Genomic DNA, 19,524 nt, shown 5'->3' on the forward strand with positions numbered 1-19,524 from the left:
GACATTGGAGACAGATGTTGTGAAATGCGCACATGGGTCTCATGATGCTCACACAACTTTGTTCTTTAGGGGACATAGCCAGAGGCCCAGAAGTCAGAACTCCAGAAAAATTATGTACGTATCGGTATAAAAGCCGCTTTAATTCTTAGCATAATTGATGGAGGCTGGGCAACTTGCATATCCACGTAAAAACTAAACTAAAAACCCCTTAATCACTGTATTAGTCTATTAGAAGTAGCTGCTCTTGAAAATTGTCAATAATCAAAATAATTTTTAGTCGTTCATTTTTTATTTTTTTTTAACTGCGTTTAGATACTGAAATAATATGAAATTATTTGAATTGATACGTAAGTAATAGTATTTTATAAATTTAATTGAGATGTGTTTAAATGTAAATAAGTTGATATATGTGTGTAAATATATGAAGTATGAGTTTAAATTTTTTTTATAAGAAGTTGAAAAAATAATAGATCTCATCGATGATTGATTTAAAATAAATTAAGATGACTCGATTAAGAGCATTGGCAATGGACTAGTCATTTGCCAATGCAAGTCCAAATTGAAAGTAAATATGAAAAAAAATATCTACATTGGCCTAGCTAAACATCCAAAGTTTGACATTTATGCTACAGTAATTCTTAGCTACTCGCCAAGTCTGGCGAGCTACTGTATACAGACCAAATTCTTATTTTATTATTTTGTTGCCTCCCGCTCAGTCTTTTCCTCGATTTTTCTCTGTCTTCATTCCAAAACCCTATATTTCTTCTTTCTTTTCTTTCTTTCTCCCGAAACTCCTTCTATTCTTTTCTTCTCCGCCATTCTCTTTCTCTCTCCCGAAACTTCGCCCTTTTCTCTCTCCTGAAACTTCATTCTCTTCTTTTCTTCTTCGACATTTTCCTTTCTTCATCCCGAAACATGCGAACACCCCGTCTTGAGTCCTTCGTCTTCTTCAACCGCAAGCACCCACTGTTCCTGCGTCTTCTTCAACTGTAAGATGCCTTCTCTTTGTCGTGAGTCCACGTAGCCGTCTTCTTCCAGTCCAAAAGGTAATTTCTCTTCCTCACTCCTTTCTCCCTCTTATCTGCTTAGATTTCATCTCCCTTTTCTCTTTCTATTTTCTCCCATTTCATCAAGTGATTTTTCTGTGTTCTAGTTTGCAAGGACCACTCTGTCGCAAGGTTGCCTTGCCGGTGAATCGTCGTCCAAAAGGTTGCACATTTCCTCCACAAACTGAACTTGAAAATCGCGATTTGGGTATTTCTGTGTAATTGATTTGTGATTTCGGTATTTTGGTTTATGATTTGGGTATTTCTCTGTGGTCATGCGTAGTGTGTTATCAGGAAACATTCCCATTTTTTCTCTATAATTTGCTTAAATTATCTTAGTTTTTTGGGTTTAGATTTTCTTAGTTTCTTGACAAATTGATTTGCGATTATCCTCATACTATGCATTTTGCTATGGATTTGTTTGCTATGCATTTGTTTATTGCTTGGATCTCTGTTTTTTGCTATGCATTTGTTTCTTGATTTGCGATTATCCCCATACTATGCATTTGGTTCATTGTAAGAAATTACAATGGCATTTTGTGAAACTAGGCACAATTATATGTTCTTTATATGCAAGGTTTAGGAAATTAGGCAAGAGGTTGACATTGGTTTTCAAAACTGAACTTAGTAAGCATTGTAAAATCTCATTGAAGTTTTTCCAAGAATACTGGTCTGTATGATATAGATTATAGATCTATTTGATACACATCTGGTTCATTTACGTGCTATAATTGAGATTGTATCTCGTCATTGTGTTAAAAATAACTTTTAGATTGACAGAGAGAGGCATACAATGACCAAATCTATAACTTTGTAATTCCTTGCATGCTAACATATTGTCATGTTTCCATCCCCATACTATGCAATGGCATTGTATTTATCTATCAATTTATTCTATGGGAATTGGATTTGGATTGAGATTTCTATTCAAAGAGGTTATATTGAGCCTAGTGCTTTCAGTAATAACTACTTAAAGTAGATTGAGAATGGTAGTGAGTCATCTGGCCGTGTAATGACTCCTCTAATTATTTGTACATTCACACGTATAGGCCATCGTGAATTATGTCTATAGCTTTTCTTAAGCATCAATACTTCTTAAGCTTTTCTGTTTACATATGATTCTTACAAGATTATTTTATTTCTTTGGTTGTGTACATGGGCAGTATATATGATTAGTTATGCAAATAATCTTGGACTTTGTGGGAATTGTGAAGGGAGTAGTTTCATTTTTTTTTTCTTTTTTGCCTTTGATCTCTCTCCCTCTGTCTCTCTCTCCACAAACATGTATATATGTACATATTTTTAAATATAAAGACAAACACACACACACACACAGAGGTTATATTGCTTTTAATTTTGAGAAGTTGTTCCTATGATTCTCAGTATGCATCAAACCTCATTTGAAAGTGATGTGCTTTGTGAGTCTTAAAGAAAAACTAGATTCCTTTACCAAAATTCAATCTAGGTCCATAATGAAGTCATGAACTATAACTACTCAAATGCATGTTCTAGTAATTTACAGTGTAACTGTGTTACACCTATTAGGTCCCTCATTCTTAAAACCATGATGTGTGGAAGCTTTTGCACTTAAACATGGAGTTTGTAATGCAACCCTTTTGTTGGAGAGGCTAACAAGTGGCATTTCATTGATTTTGTGGCAGGAAATTATGTGTGGAGCATCTCTTGGCGGTTCCTCACGATTTCGAGGAGTTTTGTAAAACTTTAATTAGTAATTTGACTAGCTACTACTGTTGAAGTTGGTGAAAATCTGTATAGATGTTTTGTTTTATTGATGGAATTTAATGTTGGGTAGCAATTGATTTATGAACTGTTTTTATGGCTGGGTAGCAACAGGTTTTGTTTTGTTGGTTTGAGTTGCTCAAGTTGGTGGATTTCTCAACTTTTGGATTAAATGTTGGTAGAAATGTTGTTGAATTTGATCTGTGATAAGCATTTTGTGGAGATTAAATGTGTGTTTGCAAAATATTTAAAAAAAATTATTAATATTAAAATATATAATATTTTATTATTTGTTATTTGGACTTTGAGATAGCTAATCTAATGTAGACTAATCTAGCTAGAAGTCCATATTATAGCCAAAAGATAACATTCTAGCTCTAACCAAACATAGTTCGTTCATTAAGTTGAAGAAATAATTTCAAAAACAAAAAAAGTTGAAGAAATGAAACAGTACAGACTGTAAGACAGTACTCTGGGACTTCTCCATGCGTCATCGCTTATTGACAGAGACTCGTTCTAAGGCAACATTTGATAGGGACGACAATGGAGTCGAGGATGTTGGGAATCGCAGGCAATGGCTCGTCCTCAATCGGAATACTTATTACAGTTTGGACCAAACGGCGTCGTGCTCAAAACAGGCCCTTGATTAACTTGGGCTTGAGTAAGCATAGCCCAAAGTAATATAGGCCCTACTTAATTGGGCCATATTGGGCTATTGGCAAATCTGAACAAGATATAAGTCAAGGGCCAAGGCCCAGAAGTCAAAGAAACAGAGATCCTATGTGGTAAGTTTCATCGGCAAAGGTGGGCGCCTAGACGTGGCAGTACATTGTATAAGATCAACGACATTCGTAAATGGCCACTAGTGTCGAAAATGAAAATGGGTAGGCGGTCGAAAGGGATCGCGTTTTGCGTTCTTTGCATCTCGCTTTGTTTACGGATAGTTCAGGTATCTTTAATTTGATATTTTGTGTGTGCGTGTGTATTTTTATGTATGCTGCGTGTTGTCCTTGCACAGCTCAAGAAGTATGGGTTTACGTGCAAAACTTTCTTTGGGTTTTAGAGAGATGAAATAAATTTACTTTGTGGGTTTTGACTGCTACTCACAAATACATAAAACTCGTTAAGATATGTGCCAATTTACTTGAGCGTGTGCAGAGCGCGGGTTGTCTGTAACGTTGTGTCCTGATTTTGTTTACTTCCAAGTATCAAAAAGAAAAAGGAAAAATTCTTCAGCTACTATTCACTGCACCATATCCTATAAAATAATCTCACATCCTATAAAAAAGTTATAGGCGTCGAGTGGGAAGCTATAGGCGTAGAGTGAGAAAGTGAATAGTAATTGATACATATAATTCCTCAATGACCTTTTGTATTTTAACAATGGTTTTTTTTTTTTTTTTGGAGGGGGGCGGGTGTTGGACTGTTTGTATTTATCTACACTTGAACTGATTACTGAAGTACTGGCTCTTATGAGTTTTTATTTATTAATTAATTGATTCGATTTTTTACTTTGGAGTGAACTGGTATTCTAAAAGGACCCTTTTTGTAATGTTTCCTTAGGTGGGATTATCCTAATTGTATTTTTTCCTTAATTTTATTGATTTAGCTTATGTTAGACCAGTTCATATTTGTTTGTAAATTCTGCAATATTTTTTGAGACCCAGTTTTTCATTTTCTTGGTAATAATGATGTGACTCTTATGCTTAGTTATTGCTAACCCTTTTTCTTTATCTACTGCCACAGGGTTATAAAGAATCTGAAACCATGCGGTAAGCAATTTAGAATATTATACTTTCAAATTTTGGTCTAGGCTAGCTACTTTTGGTGTCTCTGTGTTGCTGTCACCTATATTCTTGTGGCAAGGAGTTTAATTAAGGGGGACATAAATCGTGAATGCAACCTGAAAAAATATGGTGTTAAAAAGACTCAAAATTTTATAACTGGACCCAAGTACAATTAGTAAGTGATTGTCTTTGGCGTCATGTGGGATACATTAGTTTATTGTCATAGTCATTGTGTCTATGTTTGTACCTGATATTATTTTGATGTTCAGAACTCTTAAGCTGGAGCAGGGAGATTCTCATGAGGTGCATTGTTCAAGAGAAAGGAGCCAGGCAGCATGGAAGATAATTGAGGAGGTATAAGAAGACTCTGATGTGTAAAATGTCTAAAGCCTAGCATAGTAACAAAGACAATATTCCTTGATGTTTGGCGCAGTATCTAATGCCCTTTATGGAGAAAGAACGATATCAGATTTCAAGAAGGTGTAGGCTTCACCCAGACAACGACCTTTACAGAGATCAGGAACAGCACAAGATCCACGTTGATTTAAATGAATGGCAATGTGGATACTGTAGGAAAAGGTTTTATACGGAGAAATACCTTGATCTTCATTTTGACAATAGGCACTATGACTTGCTGGATACGGTATGTGATTCTATTTTCCATAGCATGGATGGTTATTGCTGTTTCATATTTGGACTGCATCTTTTATAATTTTTCTCCATAATCAAATTCCTCTGAAACTTGGCAAGAGTGGTCTTTCCATTGCCTTAACTTGATTGGTGTATTGGTAATTGAATCATGGGATACTTGGGTTGAATCCAGAGTCACAGCAAGTGTTTGGCAGATGTATGTGGTGCATTGCATTGTGACCTTGTGATGGATTCCATGCCTCGCAAAACTAAGTGCAATCCTGCTGCTGCTGCAAGGAATCATCATCTGTGTGAGGTGGCCTATAAGTGATGTCTTCGGCATTTTTGACTCTACCATTCTTTCTATTCATATTTTAACAAACGCTGTGCAGAGTCTTGCTGATAGTTGTTTTCCAGTCAATCAGGGTCCCTCAGCAAGCCATCTTCATGGTAGTATTTTATTATACTTTGTAATAATTGTACCTTTGTGATGTTACGACTTTTTTTATCAGATAATGATATGTTTTTTTTTATGTTATTGAATTGTAACAGAATTTTTCTTGCGACAATTCTGTGATGCTCACTCTTGCACTGGAGATCAGAAACCCTTCTCTAGAGGGCACAGGGTAAAGTTCACCACCGTTTCACTTGTTTGTTTTCTGTATGTTCAGATAGACTCTACAAGCATACAACAAGTAAGGAATAGATAGTGCTTTAAGTATTGTCTTTAATCTCCTACAAGTCCTTTTTTTAACTAGAAATAAAAATAAAAATAAAATAAAAGTTTGACATAATGTTGAGGAAAATGGAAAACATGCGTTTCGTCTATTGGCTTTCTTTCCATGGTAAGTTGAGCTTTAGATATTTGGAATCTCTGCAATTAACTCATTTGAATCAGATAATTGAAGTCAATCAAATTAATTTATCTCCCTCATGGGAGCTCCCTGTGGGACACACTCCTTACATTCAATCTGAGCTTGCATGCTTATAGATGATACATTTGGAATCTTTCTTATCTTTAGCATTTTATCTATGTAAATGTATTAAACCGTGAGAAGACACTGGAGGAGCTGAAAGTTTTTTTTTCTTTAAAACATTGTTCTCATGGGTGGGGGCCATTGTTTGTAATGGACTTAAATGTCCATGACTTTTTACTATCAGTTGTAAACTCTAGTTAGGTATTTCTTATGTATACGATCCCTGTGTACTTGGGTTTTGCCTATTCTTATGAATAAAATATCTTCATTACTGATAAAAAAAAAAAAAAATCTATGAAAATGTATAAAAGCTATCCTTACATTTAATAGTTTCTAGCAAGTCTTGTTGATTATTCTCTTCTTTGAAGCCATGATATTTCATTTGTGCAGAAGACTAGGAGTATATTCTACCTCTCTATTTCCATTTTGACTCTGGTGCTGTTGCCGCTTTTCTATATCTTCATTTATATGCACCAGAGGTATATGTCTCTCTAATTTCTTTGTTGCCCCATTCATGTCAGCTTTTTTCTGGCTTCCCTTCATATTGTTGGTTATTTTAACTTTGCAGGGGAATAAAAGGGGGGACAGTAGAGCTGAAGCGCATCTCAAAAAGTGTGAGAAAGAAAAAGCCCTCTTAGTTGGTGAAGTTTTCTGTACGAGGACCATGAATGGCAATCGATTCTTTTTCTATTGATGGTTTAGACTATAGAGAGAGAGAGAGAGATTGCTTAGTCCAAGGTCTCTAATATTAGGCATTGTTTAGATACAGAAACGGTCCGGTCTCATCTTATCTTATCATTTCAACTTTTTCAAATCTTCATGCAAAATATAATAAACAATTCAACTTTTTCAAATCTCAAAACACTAATAATATTTTATTCAACTTTCATCTAAAATTATTTTATCTCGTCTCACTATCCAAAGAGGCCTAAAGCTATTCTTTCCCACTTGGTGCATCAAATAATATAGGTCGTCGAGTCTCATATATTTCAGTAAAGAATTAATAGCGTGGAAAGTTGACACCATGATATAGTCTAGTTTTTTCCTTTTTCTCCACCTAATGTATAAGATAAACTTGCTTACTCTTGTGGTCCAAACTCATATTTTCGTACTAATCCTTTAGCTTTTATAACGTACGTTTTATCAAACTAATAGTACTCGAGACGGGTGGGTAGTTATTATATGAGTAATTGGAAGAAAACAATGATAAGCATAAAGTAATGGCAGTTTGCTTTATAGAAAATGACCTCCAAACTATGTTATTATTATCTTTTCTAACTTATTAACTATTGCTGAGCAATGATGATGGTGGTGATGTTTGTAAGAAGTGAGATGACGCAATGTATTCGCTTTCTAACTATGTAGCAGCAAGTGACGTGGTTTTGTCGTCCGCCACGTGGCCCCCAAAATACTTAATATTATTCAGTTATTATGTTTATATCTCTCTCCAAATTATACAAAGTATTTGGAATAAATCATTGCAGAAAACAGCCTTGATCCAACAATACCAGATTTTTAATTAATTTTACACCATAAATTGCAGAAGAAATCGAACTATATAGTGATGAGTTCTTACACTATCAAGTGGGCCGAAGGACAAACAACGACAAGCCTAATAAGCAAAGTATATATATATATATATATATATATATATAAGTTAATGCTGGGAGTATGAAACTGCTTGAGCTAATTGGCACGAGATGGTGTGATTGTTAATTGTTTTGGTTTAAACTGGAACATATTGACCAGAGTATTGCTAATAAAATTCCATATAGATTGTATGAGCTTGATCTTGTGAATCGAAGCATGCTATGAAGCCAGGAATTCATGCATATATGCATGCATGAATGAGCCTGATCGACTACGGAATGCCCAGATCAAGAGGCATTTACAGGTGCATGCATGTGGATTCTTTGGCTGTTTCTATTTAGCTACATGTGCATGCATGTAAAATAAAGAAAGAATGCTGAGGTTCCATATCATGATTTTCAGTGCTTAGCACGACCCTATTATTTACCAATAAAAAACAATAATCACAAAGTTAAGCAGCTGATCATATTATATTGAATATTGGACAAGTAGCAGTACTCCCAACACAGCTATTATATCCTGGACAGAGTGATCATGGAAAGAAGCATAATCTCTGCAGACACTCATGGCCGTACTCTAGCAATATTTTTTGTTTCCTTTGGCCGCATGCTCACGTTTTGAAACGTCACATTTAAAAGAAGAACACTTTCATTATGATGTATGACACTAGGGAGAAATTGGGATTCACGAAGAATATTAAGAAGAAAAAAAGTGCAGCAAATCCATAAACATGAGGGCAGGCAGTAGGTTCAAAGCTTTAAGCCCCGCTGGTCGGAGGTGGATCAAAGTGAAAGAAAGGAATGAACAGTTCCTTACTGGATAGAAACTCACAATTATCATCTTCACACTAGCAATGTTCTTGCTTAGTGTTCACAAAGCTAATGACACTTTTTCATCCAAAAAGAAACCAAAGATGCTTAGGGGACAGATGGGAGTATATTCATTTGCTGATTTACAAGAAGAAAATTTCCTGTTCTAGATAACTGAAGCCATCCCATGAGAGTATGGAATCCACAGTACTTCCATTCCATTCTTGTAGAGAGGGGATTCACCCACAGAGGGGTTGCTGGAGTTTTCCAAAGAAAATGAAGGACTATAGGGAGTATTAGTGTTCGTTTCTTGGTTCATCCATGATCCAAAATCCAAGCTACCCCAGCAAATATCATAATTGTTTAGCAGATCATCAGTTTCATCCAAGTTTAATTCCACTTTATCCCTTTTCTCCTCTGTTCCCAGAGAATCCTTGTTAGTATAATTATAATTATCCATGGAATTAACCTCCATGCTATCCTCTCGTCCTTTTGGTAAAGTTGATTCTAATGCTGCCTCATTTTTGTCACCACTATTTCCTTTTTTCTCAATTGGCTTGTGAGTCACAGGGTCTAAGCCAAGCAGGTTTAACCTCTTCTTGATTCGCGTATTCCAGTGGTTCTTGATTTCATTGTCTGTGCGGCCGGGAAAATGTGCAGCAATCTTAGACCACCTGCAAGAAGTTCAATTATGTTAGGAGAAAGTACCAGCTCAAAAACAGTAGTGTCCTATGGCATTCCTTGCAAACACTATCTAGCAATCTTGTTTTGAATGAAAGCATATTATACCTGTTACCAAGACGCGAATGAAGTTGAATGATTTCATTCTCTTCTGCTTCTGTGAATCCGCCTCTCTTAAGATCTGGCCTTAGATAATTAATCCATCTTAATCTGCAACTTTTCCCACATCGTAGCAATCCTTCACGATGACACATATTCAAGCATGAACACAAATTAAACAAAGGTTTGAGAGCTATCATGAGGATAGGGAAGGAATGGTCATGAAAAGATACCTGCAAGCCTAGGAACCATTCTCCAGCAATGGATGCCATTGTTGAGGATGAAGTTAATGAGCTTGTGATCTTCCTCAATTGTCCAAGGGCCTCGCTTCAATCCAACCTTATCACAACAAGGTTGCCTTCCCATTTTTACAAGCTCTACCAAGCAAAAAGTGAGGAGCCCCCCCAAGCCTGCCTTTTGCTGATCAGCAATATAAAGGGTTGCTTATAAAGAGGCATCTAGACCAAGCAAAGATGCTGCCAGGTCATTCATACATTTAAAAAAAGAGCAGGATGTTGTTCATGGGGGGTGATAAATGATTGGATGGAAAAAAGCACTTTGAGTTTATTGCTAATAAATCATGGAAGGTTGTGATTATAAATTGGCCAGTTTTTTAGAAACAACACAGAAAAGAAGACCCTTTGCTACCAAAAGTATTCTCCTATTGGTTTTATTCTCCACAAAGTCAAAATAATAGTGATAATAATAATAATAATAATAATAATAATAAGAACAGCCAACAACAATAATAATAATAATAACAAATTGATAGGATTCTTGATTCTTTAAAGGCTGGCTAGTTTTACTCTTTCTTTGCTTGAAGACTGGCCAGTTTTGTCGTTTGGAGGCAACTCTTCTCATATTTTAGTTTGAAGGCGTTAGATGCCTCCTTTATTTATTTATTTATTATTATTTTTTTTTATACATTTTGGGGAGGGGGGTTTCGAATTGGATACCTCCATTTTGGAGGCTAGGCTGGAGGTTATGCAAATCAGGCCACAGGCATTTGGCAGGTTGGATGGCTTTCACCACAACATGAAAGTACCATAAAATTCCGACCATGGATTCATTTGGAAGCCATAAACTCGATTGAATCTATGTACATTGACAAGATGACGTTGTTAACTTGGGAGTTAGCGTTAATTGATTGAATTTAGAAAGTACAAAAGCAACAAGGAAACAAACAGATTTTCTTTAGTCTTGACATAGTCATCCAAAGATCCTATTCGTTCCTGTCTTACTAGCAGAATTGTCAGTCCTCTGAAGGGTGAGATGCTTCGTTTAATCGATACAAGATTGAGTGTGCAAAGAGTAGAAAGTAAGATTCTGAAAGAAATTGATCGATCAAACACCAATTTTGTAAATGTTGAAAGATGATCCTGTATCAATATGTAACAGAGAGTTGCATTTTCATACCTTAGAATTTGGAATACTTTATATTTCAGAAAGACACAAAGGCATTCACTGCCTTTAATTTGGTTCATGCAATAGAATATTCCTGCAAGCTTTTTGGTTTCCACTGCCATCCGATATACAAACATGTGGGCCATCTGACCTTAATCACTATTATCTATTTATTACAATATATAATAAGGTGAGCAAGGGGATAGAAGACCAAGTTGCACAAGCAAGTTTGGTAGCTTTTTAAGGTGAGTAAGGGATAGAAGACCAAGTTGCACAAGCAAGTTTGGTAGCTTTTACCCAAAATCCAAAGAACCCTATTGCAGAAATAAGACCCATCGCAATCCATGACATCTTCCTTGGTGCAGGAAGTCAAGAACAAAGACGTACTAGATGATGACAAAAGCCTCCCAAAACTTGAACCATCGTCTATTATTCTGCCAATGCCAGAATGATCTTACCCAGATAGCAACTGCAAAGCCAATGCAAAAGAGTTTGCATAAGTTGCCAAAGATGCCTAGCTAATACAAAAGACAATAATAAAGATATTATTAGTGAATTAGCAAATCATTTAGCAAAGATGCTCATAAAATTATAGGGATGACAGAAGATAGAGCGCTCGAGCAGGTTTCACAGTAGTTTGGAGTTCACAATCAGTAGCTTTCATTGTAAAAAAGAATGAATTATGAGGTTCCATCGTTTTTCGGCAGAAAATGTTTTCATTGGAATGCAAAATATTGTATCTACAGGTGTAGGCATCATAGAAAGCATAAACTATATCCAAACATAATAGAATAACCTCCTCAAATTATCCTCTTTTTTTTTTCAATTTATACCTAAAACTTTCAAAATTGTGCATATATACACCTCAAAATAACACTTTTTGACAATTTGTACCATCAAACATAATTTGGCCATCGAGAATGAGTTTTGCTACTCATTATCCTCACACATCACACTTATTTTTATTTTTATTTTATTTTATTTAAATTATTTTTAGTTGTATTCTTTATAAACTAATTAATTTCATCTACTCATCATCCATAGATCATACATTTGGTAAGAAATAAATAAATAAAAAATAAAAAATTTATGTGTGGTGTGTGATGTGAGGATGATAAGTAGAATTTTTCGTCAAAAATGAGTTTTGCTACTCATCATCTCCACACACCACACACCACATGCCCAAGTAAGGATTTGGCTTCTTTCTTTCTTTCCTTTTTTTTTTTTTTTGAGAAGACTAATGATACATTTAGTATTCTTTTAATAACCATTTTACAATTAATCAATGCGATTTTACAAAATTATCTTCCATTTTATATAGAATTGTAATATAATTATAAAGGAATTGTATGTGGATCCTTTTTCTTTTACTTATTATGTCAAAAAAATACTTACTGATGTTAATAAATAAGTAATACTACTTTTCATCCTAATCTCTATCACACTAGTGATGTGATACGTTTTAAGTAGTTTCTTTTGTCAATTACTTAAATGGAATTCACTTAAAATATGTCACGTCATCATATATAATTGGGATGATAAATATTTGAATGAATAATGCTAAATATAGTTTTAAAGTATAAAAGTCCTACATTTTTTTTTTATATACAGGAAATGTGAGAGAAGAAAATTGAATGATTATAACCTGATCATCATCCTTTGCTGTTTCAAACGGAAGAGAATGCTTATTTCCATTTCTAGATCACCGTATGATCCTAAGCAGCTGATGAGGATGATTCCATAATTTAATGATATAGCCGTTGGAGAAGCCAAAACGACATCCAATTTTTAAAAAAAACAACCGTTAGGAACTATTACGTCACTACATCCTTCTTTGCTTCCTCCTTCATTGTAAGGTTTTTTCCTTCTATTTTTTCCTCTGGCTTCCGATTTCTGCTCTTTCCTTCTCACATTCAGAAGCCCTACAGAAGTAGTGGAAAAAATGGCGAGCGAAGATCCCAAACCAAATCCAAAAGACCCAGAAAACCCAGATGAAAATGGGCAAAACGTGGACGGTATATTCAGCCCCAGATTCAAATCTGTGGCTGCCATGGCCGGTTGGGATGAAGAGACACTTCTGATTGCAAGCCTTGTTGTCGAAGACACCCCCGATCGAGAGTCTAAGTACAAGAAACGCTCGGATTCCCAGTTCAAGACCCCACCCACAAATTCAAGAAGGTATAATGTTGTCAAACCCAACCATTAATTAGAACCTATTTTTAGTTGGGAAAATTTATTAATCACCCTACCTAAGGCTATTAAGATTTTAGATTTTCTTGTTTTTCTTTTCTTTTCTTTCATCCATTTTCTGGGCAATTAAAGGGACACTATATGCTCTTTCTTTCAGAAAACGCAGGTATCAGAGAAGAAGTCCAATTTCAATCCCAGCGTCCGTTCTTGATCTAGATGAAGAAGAAACTGCAAGAAAAGGTATTAAATATGGGTTTTTTCAATATGTATGCAAGCCAGATTTTCTCAATACTCTGATATGTACTATTCATGCACAGAAAGTGAAAAAAGTAAGTCCGAAATAAAAGCTTCTGTAAATGATGAAAAGAAAATCGGAGCAAAGGAATCACCTGAACAGAACACTCGTGTTTCACGCTTAAGTTCAGTTCTTCCCTGCATGGATAAGCTTAAAGAAGAGTTATCTTGCGCAGTAAGAATGCTTTCCATGGTTCAAACTTTAAACTGTTACTGGTTCTGTTTTTTGGCCAATTAAAAGCAAATGATGTTCATTTAACTTTAATGGGTCTGATTTTTCTTGCAGATCTGTTTAGAGATTTGCTTCGAACCAAGTACCACTCCTTGTGGACACAGGTAGACTTGATCTTTTTAAGTTAACAAAGCAGAAAATTTGAATATACCACAGACTAGAGGGATGCCCTTTTCTCATATGCATTTGTTCCTCCGATTTTTTTCTTGGGATTCAGTTTCTTTAATATCACATTCTTAAATCCAGTGTTCACGAATTAATCCTGTTTAGTTCTCTTTAATTGTAGCTTTTGTAAGAAATGTTTGAGATCCGCTGCAGACAAATGCGGTAAAAGGTGCCCAAAATGCAGGCAATTGATAAGGTAAAACTCTCGGACATAATCTCAAACTAATCTATATATTATCATTGGGGTTTACTATGTTTTTATACATCTTTGACTTGAATTTGCAGCAATGGAAGATCTTGCACCGTGAACACGGTTCTTTGGAACACAATACAACTTCTCTTTCCACAAGAGGTAGAAGCAAGGAAGGCAGCAGGTGCCTTGAATGGTCGAAAAACCGTGTGTCAAAGCCCAGAAAAAGCCTTTTATGATAACCTGAATCAAAGCACAAGAGCATCAGGTATATCAATCAGAGATACGAATGCCAGAAGAAGAAGAGGGATTATATTGAGCCAAGATGAGGATGATGCTGCATCATCTGCTCTAAGATCACAGAGAGGAGTCGAGGGTCAAAATCAAATCTCCGAAAGAGGGGTTCATAGAGATGTGAGGAACCTTAGTACTCGACCATCCAGGGTTTCAAGTAGAGATACAAGGGTGACACGAAGAAGAGGGATGCCGAGCCAAGATGAGGATGCGGCATTAGCACTAAGGTTGCAGAGAGAAGAGTTCCTGGAGGTGTTTAGCGGAGCTGATGCTCAGCCTAGCAGACCTCTTTACTCGGCCAGAGCAAACCTTAGAGCAATGGCATCTAGAGCGGTTAACCTTCGAATTATAGGCCGGCATCTGTAGTTTAGTCTTTTAAGCTTGGAGATTGTTACCACACATTTCAGTGTGTTTTGACATAAATCATAGTATGCCACAATTGTGTTACTCAGTCCTATTGGCCATGATCTTTGGCTAAGATTATTATGTTGTACCAATTTGATTAAGATTTTTTTTTTTTTTTAATCAATGAAATCCAAGGAAATGGTGGTTCTATGGTCTATGATGTCTCATGTGACACGAATGATTCATACACAATCAACTATGAAACATTCAACGAACCCAGAATGATTTACGAGTTAGCATTTGACAAAATTTATTTTAGAAAAACGCCAATTCTTATGCTGCTTGACGATGAGAAGCTTCACATTCTTTCAATGTTTGAAGAATCTACAATTGAAATGAGCAGTATGAGAAATTCAGAAACGATTTTAACGCATTGAACTGTACTTTTAATACAAAGCTACCTATAATATAACAAAGGATTCGTGCCACCCAACTTGTAAAATGTATCAAGCTTACAGAAATACAAGAGATATTTTTAGACTATTTCCCAAAGGCAGAGTTTTTCTGCGGTGGGACACTCAGCATGATAATGTAATGTTGTATGGTTGACTAGATCGACTACTCTAATAATGCCTTGTACATCAAGCAAGCTCCTAGTCAAGGAAGATTTGAGCAGTAGGCATGCCGTATACTACTTGCCCTATGACCTCTGCATTTCTATAAAGCCACCACTTTTGATAGAGTAGGCTCACTCATTGCCTGAACTCGCAAGAAATTATGGCGACTAGAATGCTTTGGGTTGCTTTGACTTCAACTTGCTTGATGTTTGCAATGCTTTCAGCGGTGGGTATGTGTGATTCCACCTGGCCATACACGCACTCATCCTTACCAGCTCCTTCTCCAGAAACCAGTGCTGGAGATGGTGGCTCAGCCGCTGCTAATCTCAATGCTCATCTGATCACAACAACAGTGTTGGAGTCCTTGGCTTTCTTAATACCATTATATCTCTTTTTCTTTTACTAATGGTTTTGGAGCAGTACTACCGAATCTCAAAACCTGATTATGTTTATGGTTGTTTGCTCTTTTGTCTCAATGGATGCATGGGTGAGAGTGAATTCTTCCTGGTTTCTTCATGGCAAGAACTTATCTGTACTCGAAATGAATTTGGATATGGCTTTAACTAATGTTTCGTTGAGTTTCTTAGATAAACTGATTACATTGTTGTGCAAATAGCCTGTTTGGATAAATTGATTATCTTGGTAATTTTCAAAGCCCGACCCACCCAACAAAAAAAGGAAAATAACACGTCCGATTTTTTTTTCTTAATAAAAGAAGTTTCCGGCCCTATATCAAGTGGGAAAAAGAGAAAAATGGGAAAAAACAATTAAGAAATATGAAACTCATCGAAGACAGTTATAACTAGTTAATGATTTGATGGTGTTACTTGAATATCTGCCTGATGTGATGAACAAATCCTGGGAAACATCAGGCCAGCCGTTGTAAGTTAAGTTTGTTACTGTTAGGTCCTTTCACAGTGCAAAATCGTAAGAAGGTTTTATGGTTCATATTTACTGATTTGAAATTTCCTTGCACACAACCTTAGAAAATGGGTCACCCCCACCACTTCAACAGAAAACATACCCATTTTTACTTCCTAATTTTCCCCCTATGAATGAAGTTTCCGGAAGGAATCAAGAAAGAAGAACAAAGGTGTTTTGGAGTTACATGAATGGCATGTACAGAGCATGCAACTTATACAACAAATCCCTCCTCCAGTTTCTGTATAGTTACCAATTCTCTCATCCCAAAAGTTTAAGGTGATAATAATAATATTGACATTAGATTTAACACTCACTCTCACGTGTGTGCCTAATTCCTCCTCAACAAATAAATAGGTTTAACACGTGAATATTTTAATTAAATATCATAGAGTGTAGAATAAAGGTTTGAACTCAAAACTTGATTTTGTTGTCATGTAAAATCACCGCTTAATCCAAATCTTAGGAATTTCAATATATTTTAACATAAAGTATAAGCTCGCGAAGAACAAAGGGTCGAGGAGTTTAGTTTAATATAGATCGATATTGTTATCAGCTTCACCTAACCATTCATTAAGACCACAACATATTCAAAGCTCGAAGAATTTATTAATCCTATTTGGCTTCATAATGCACAGCATCGAGCTAAGGTCTCATTTGTTTTTATAAAACTTTTCAACTCTTGTTAAAAGCTTGTAGTCTGATTGGTATAATCTCCAACTTTTAAAAGAGATATCTGGAGTTCGAAATCCCCCTCCCCGACTCAAAAAAAAAAATTTCTCAACTATCTCATATTATCAAATTATTACAACTTTCTCAAATTTCTATTAAAAAAAAATCAAAATAAAAATAATATTAAAAAAATATATTCTAATAATATTTTATTTAATTTTTAACATTCATCTCAATTTATTTTTATCAAAAACTTTATATTTCCATTATTCTGCATTAATTGAGCTGCATGTAGTACGTACAAGCTGATCTGTAGTACTCAATTTTGTTGCAGGCTGGTAACTGGTTTGTCCGATGACTTCCATTTTTCATTTATTGTAATTAATCTCCAAGGGGCGGCAGGAGTTTTCATTATTTGTTGCTGTGATGAGAACATTTATGGCTAAATATTGACTTTTAAAGCCGTCAGGACTTCTTCCTCCAGCAGATATTATGCAAGATATTGAAATCTTGGCTGGACTGGCTATTAATTTTCCGCTAATACCAATTTAATAACAATAATGAGTAACAAATTATTGAATAATAATATTATGTCTGACTGACTAACGATAATATTGTGTGGTACGGTAGTCTGATTAAGGATGCGTTTGTTTACCAAACTCACATCAACTGATCATTATAACTTTTTTAAATTTTAATACAAAATATAATAAATAATTCAACTTTTTCAAATTTTAAAATAATAATAATATTAAAAAATAATATTCTAATAATATTTTATCATCACAACTCAACTCAACTCAACTCACTTCAACATCTAAACACACCTTAAATGAATAAATGCAATGGAAAAAGGCTCGAGAGTCTAAATTCAAATAGAGATAAATTATAAATAAATAAAGTAGATTTTTTAATATTTATTATTTTTCATACGAATTTTTTAGACATCTTGAATATCTTAATATGCCGTCAAATTTAATTAGATAAGAATTTGTTGATGCAAATACACAAATGGCCGGTGTTAGAAGGCAGTGGTGAGTAAATTAAGGAAGATTTACGACACATCTATCACCCTTTACTTTCTATATATAGAGCTAGCTACCATGTACTTTGAGACAATATAGGCTCACTTTCATTGCCTGAACTCGGTGGCCGGAAATGGCAATTACCAGATTTCAATGGCTTCCCTTTGCCTCAGTTTGCATGATGATTGCAATGCTTGTAGCCGTGGGTATGTCGGACCCCTCTTGGACATATGTGCACTCACCCACATCGACTCCGTCCCCTAAATCAGGCACTGAAGATGATGACTCTGCTGCTGCTGCTCTCTCTCCTCGTCTTCTCACCACAACGTTATTGCTTGCGGCCTTGGCCTTCCTTTTGCCTCCCTGCCTCTCAGCTTTCTTGTGTTAGTTGATTGAAAGCTGCAAGTATTAGGATCATGATCATGCAGTTGTGTTTGTGCCTCGTGTGGGTTTTGTCTACGGGAATCATCTTGGTTGCTTCATGATTTGAATGCGTTAAGTTGAACTATTGTAACATGGGAATAATTTTGATCACAATATTATGGTATTCGCCATCAATGTAATTTGGTTTCTTCTTTAGAATTATAAGTTGATCGTTGTAAATGTTGTCTGAAACATCCTTATTCCTTTCTGAAAACACTAGGGTCCAGTACTCACGGTTTTAACGTTTTAGAAAGTGTCCCTTCGATTAAGGCCCTGATTCAAAAAGTATTTTATCTCATCTCATATCATCATTACAATTTTTTTAAATTCTCACTTAAAATATAATAAACGATTCAACTTTTTCAAATCTCAAAATAATAATAATATTAAAAAATATATTCTAATAATATTTTTTTCAATTTTCATTTTTTATCTAAAATCATTTCATCTCATCTCTAAATTCAAACCAGCCCTTTATGATTTGATTAAAGCTGCGAACTTCAAATTCTGGAGAAGGATCCACTACCGAGTCGAACGGTCTTGGGTCGGATCGAATTTTCGAAAACGATTTCAAAAAATATTATATACATTGAATGATAAGAAATGAATAATAAGTGATTTTCTAATTATTTAATACCACGTTAGATAGTGTAAAAATTATGAAAAAAAGGATGGTGTATAGCACTTCTCCTTGATAAATCATAAATCATACGTGATCATTTTGTTATTTTTACTTCCGATCAAACACAATGTTACATATTTCGACTAAAATTCCGAAAGCTAATTTTCTTTTCAAAATTGAAGTTGATACAATGATCCTTCATTCAAATTTTGACTCTACATTTCATCTTATTTTAATTAGGAATTTTCTATATTTGGTCCATTTATTTAGATGAGTCTGACACACGTATAAGAAAACGATAAAATATAAATTTTCTTTTTAAATTACCAATTCAAATTATATTAAATTTTTTAATATAGTAGGAGCTAAATTGTGAGAGGAGCTTAAAATTTGTGTGGAGGGTGCATTGTTTATTCCAACCAAGTAAAATGATTGATCTATTTATGATCTAAATAAAAGTTTTCAAAGCATGTGCACACGCACGTGCACAGATACTCTTAGATACAGTTGGAACTCAGGAAAAGATGACAAGGCAATCATAACCAAGAAATGTATTGCTGAACAATCCTGCTTCTAGGAAAATGTCCTCGGGTTGCTTAAATTTGCAGTAATTCAGTTTTGTTGCCTGCCTTTATAGGAAAGGAAGGCAAGTCCCCGAACGATTCCACCTCATGCTCCTGGTTCTTACTTCTTACCATGCATGCATGCATGCGATGTGACCAAAGGATGCCTTCGAGAACAAGGAGTATTGCTGATGGTGCGTCTTCTTTC

General features: G+C 35.2%; 3 protein-coding genes across 3 annotated transcripts; 2 read left to right on the forward strand and 1 right to left on the reverse strand.

Annotated features, from left to right (window-relative positions):
• Nucleotides 1-3,590: 3,590 nt before the first annotated feature.
• LOC121251459 lies at nt 3,591-7,030 on the forward strand. The gene is made up of 9 exons (XM_041150719.1): nt 3,591-3,735; nt 4,533-4,558; nt 4,843-4,927; nt 5,007-5,216; nt 5,397-5,519; nt 5,596-5,653; nt 5,756-5,829; nt 6,571-6,659; nt 6,749-7,030. Exons 1-9 carry the CDS (start codon nt 3,661-3,663, stop codon nt 6,816-6,818), a joined length of 810 nt encoding a protein of 269 aa, XP_041006653.1. The 5' UTR covers nt 3,591-3,660; the 3' UTR covers nt 6,819-7,030.
• Nucleotides 7,031-8,520: 1,490 nt separating this feature from the next.
• Nucleotides 8,521-9,775, reverse strand: LOC121252900 (myb-related protein 315-like). Its single transcript, XM_041152734.1, has 3 exons — nt 9,593-9,775; nt 9,369-9,498; nt 8,521-9,253 (listed from the first exon to the last, which is right to left on the reverse strand). The coding sequence occupies exons 1-3, from the start codon at nt 9,723-9,725 to the stop codon at nt 8,746-8,748; spliced, it is 771 nt and encodes a 256-aa protein (XP_041008668.1). The 5' UTR covers nt 9,726-9,775; the 3' UTR covers nt 8,521-8,745.
• Nucleotides 9,776-12,571: 2,796 nt separating this feature from the next.
• LOC121253159 (putative E3 ubiquitin-protein ligase RING1a) lies at nt 12,572-14,688 on the forward strand. Its single transcript, XM_041153100.1, has 6 exons — nt 12,572-12,941; nt 13,111-13,193; nt 13,271-13,422; nt 13,534-13,583; nt 13,766-13,840; nt 13,930-14,688. The coding sequence occupies exons 1-6, from the start codon at nt 12,706-12,708 to the stop codon at nt 14,492-14,494; spliced, it is 1,161 nt and encodes a 386-aa protein (XP_041009034.1). The 5' UTR covers nt 12,572-12,705; the 3' UTR covers nt 14,495-14,688.
• Nucleotides 14,689-19,524: the final 4,836 nt, after the last annotated feature.

The sequence above is a fragment of the Juglans microcarpa x Juglans regia genome, chromosome 2S, assembly GCF_004785595.1.
Source record: "Juglans microcarpa x Juglans regia isolate MS1-56 chromosome 2S, Jm3101_v1.0, whole genome shotgun sequence".
Lineage (NCBI taxonomy): Eukaryota > Viridiplantae > Streptophyta > Magnoliopsida > Fagales > Juglandaceae > Juglans > Juglans microcarpa x Juglans regia.

Bases quoted from the DNA above. Each gene is read 5' to 3' on its own strand.
- LOC121251459 (XM_041150719.1), top strand. From the start codon at position 3,661: ATGAAAATGGGTAGGCGGTCGAAAGGGATCGCGTTTTGCGTTCTTTGC. The intron at 3,736-4,532 runs GTATCTTTAATT...CTACTGCCACAG, and splicing joins TTTGTTTACGGATAGTTCAG to GGTTATAAAGAATCTGAAAC. The intron at 6,660-6,748 runs GTATATGTCTCT...TTAACTTTGCAG, and splicing joins TTCATTTATATGCACCAGAG to GGGAATAAAAGGGGGGACAG.
- LOC121252900 (XM_041152734.1), bottom strand. From the start codon at position 9,725: ATGGGAAGGCAACCTTGTTGTGATAAGGTTGGATTGAAGCGAGGCCCT. The intron at 9,499-9,592 runs GTATCTTTTCAT...GTCATCGTGAAG, and splicing joins AATGGTTCCTAGGCTTGCAG to GATTGCTACGATGTGGGAAA. The intron at 9,254-9,368 runs GTATAATATGCT...AACTTCTTGCAG, and splicing joins CATTCGCGTCTTGGTAACAG to GTGGTCTAAGATTGCTGCAC.
- LOC121253159 (XM_041153100.1), top strand. From the start codon at position 12,706: ATGGCGAGCGAAGATCCCAAACCAAATCCAAAAGACCCAGAAAACCCA. The intron at 13,194-13,270 runs GTATTAAATATG...ATTCATGCACAG, and splicing joins AGAAGAAACTGCAAGAAAAG to AAAGTGAAAAAAGTAAGTCC. The intron at 13,841-13,929 runs GTAAAACTCTCG...TTGAATTTGCAG, and splicing joins AAATGCAGGCAATTGATAAG to CAATGGAAGATCTTGCACCG.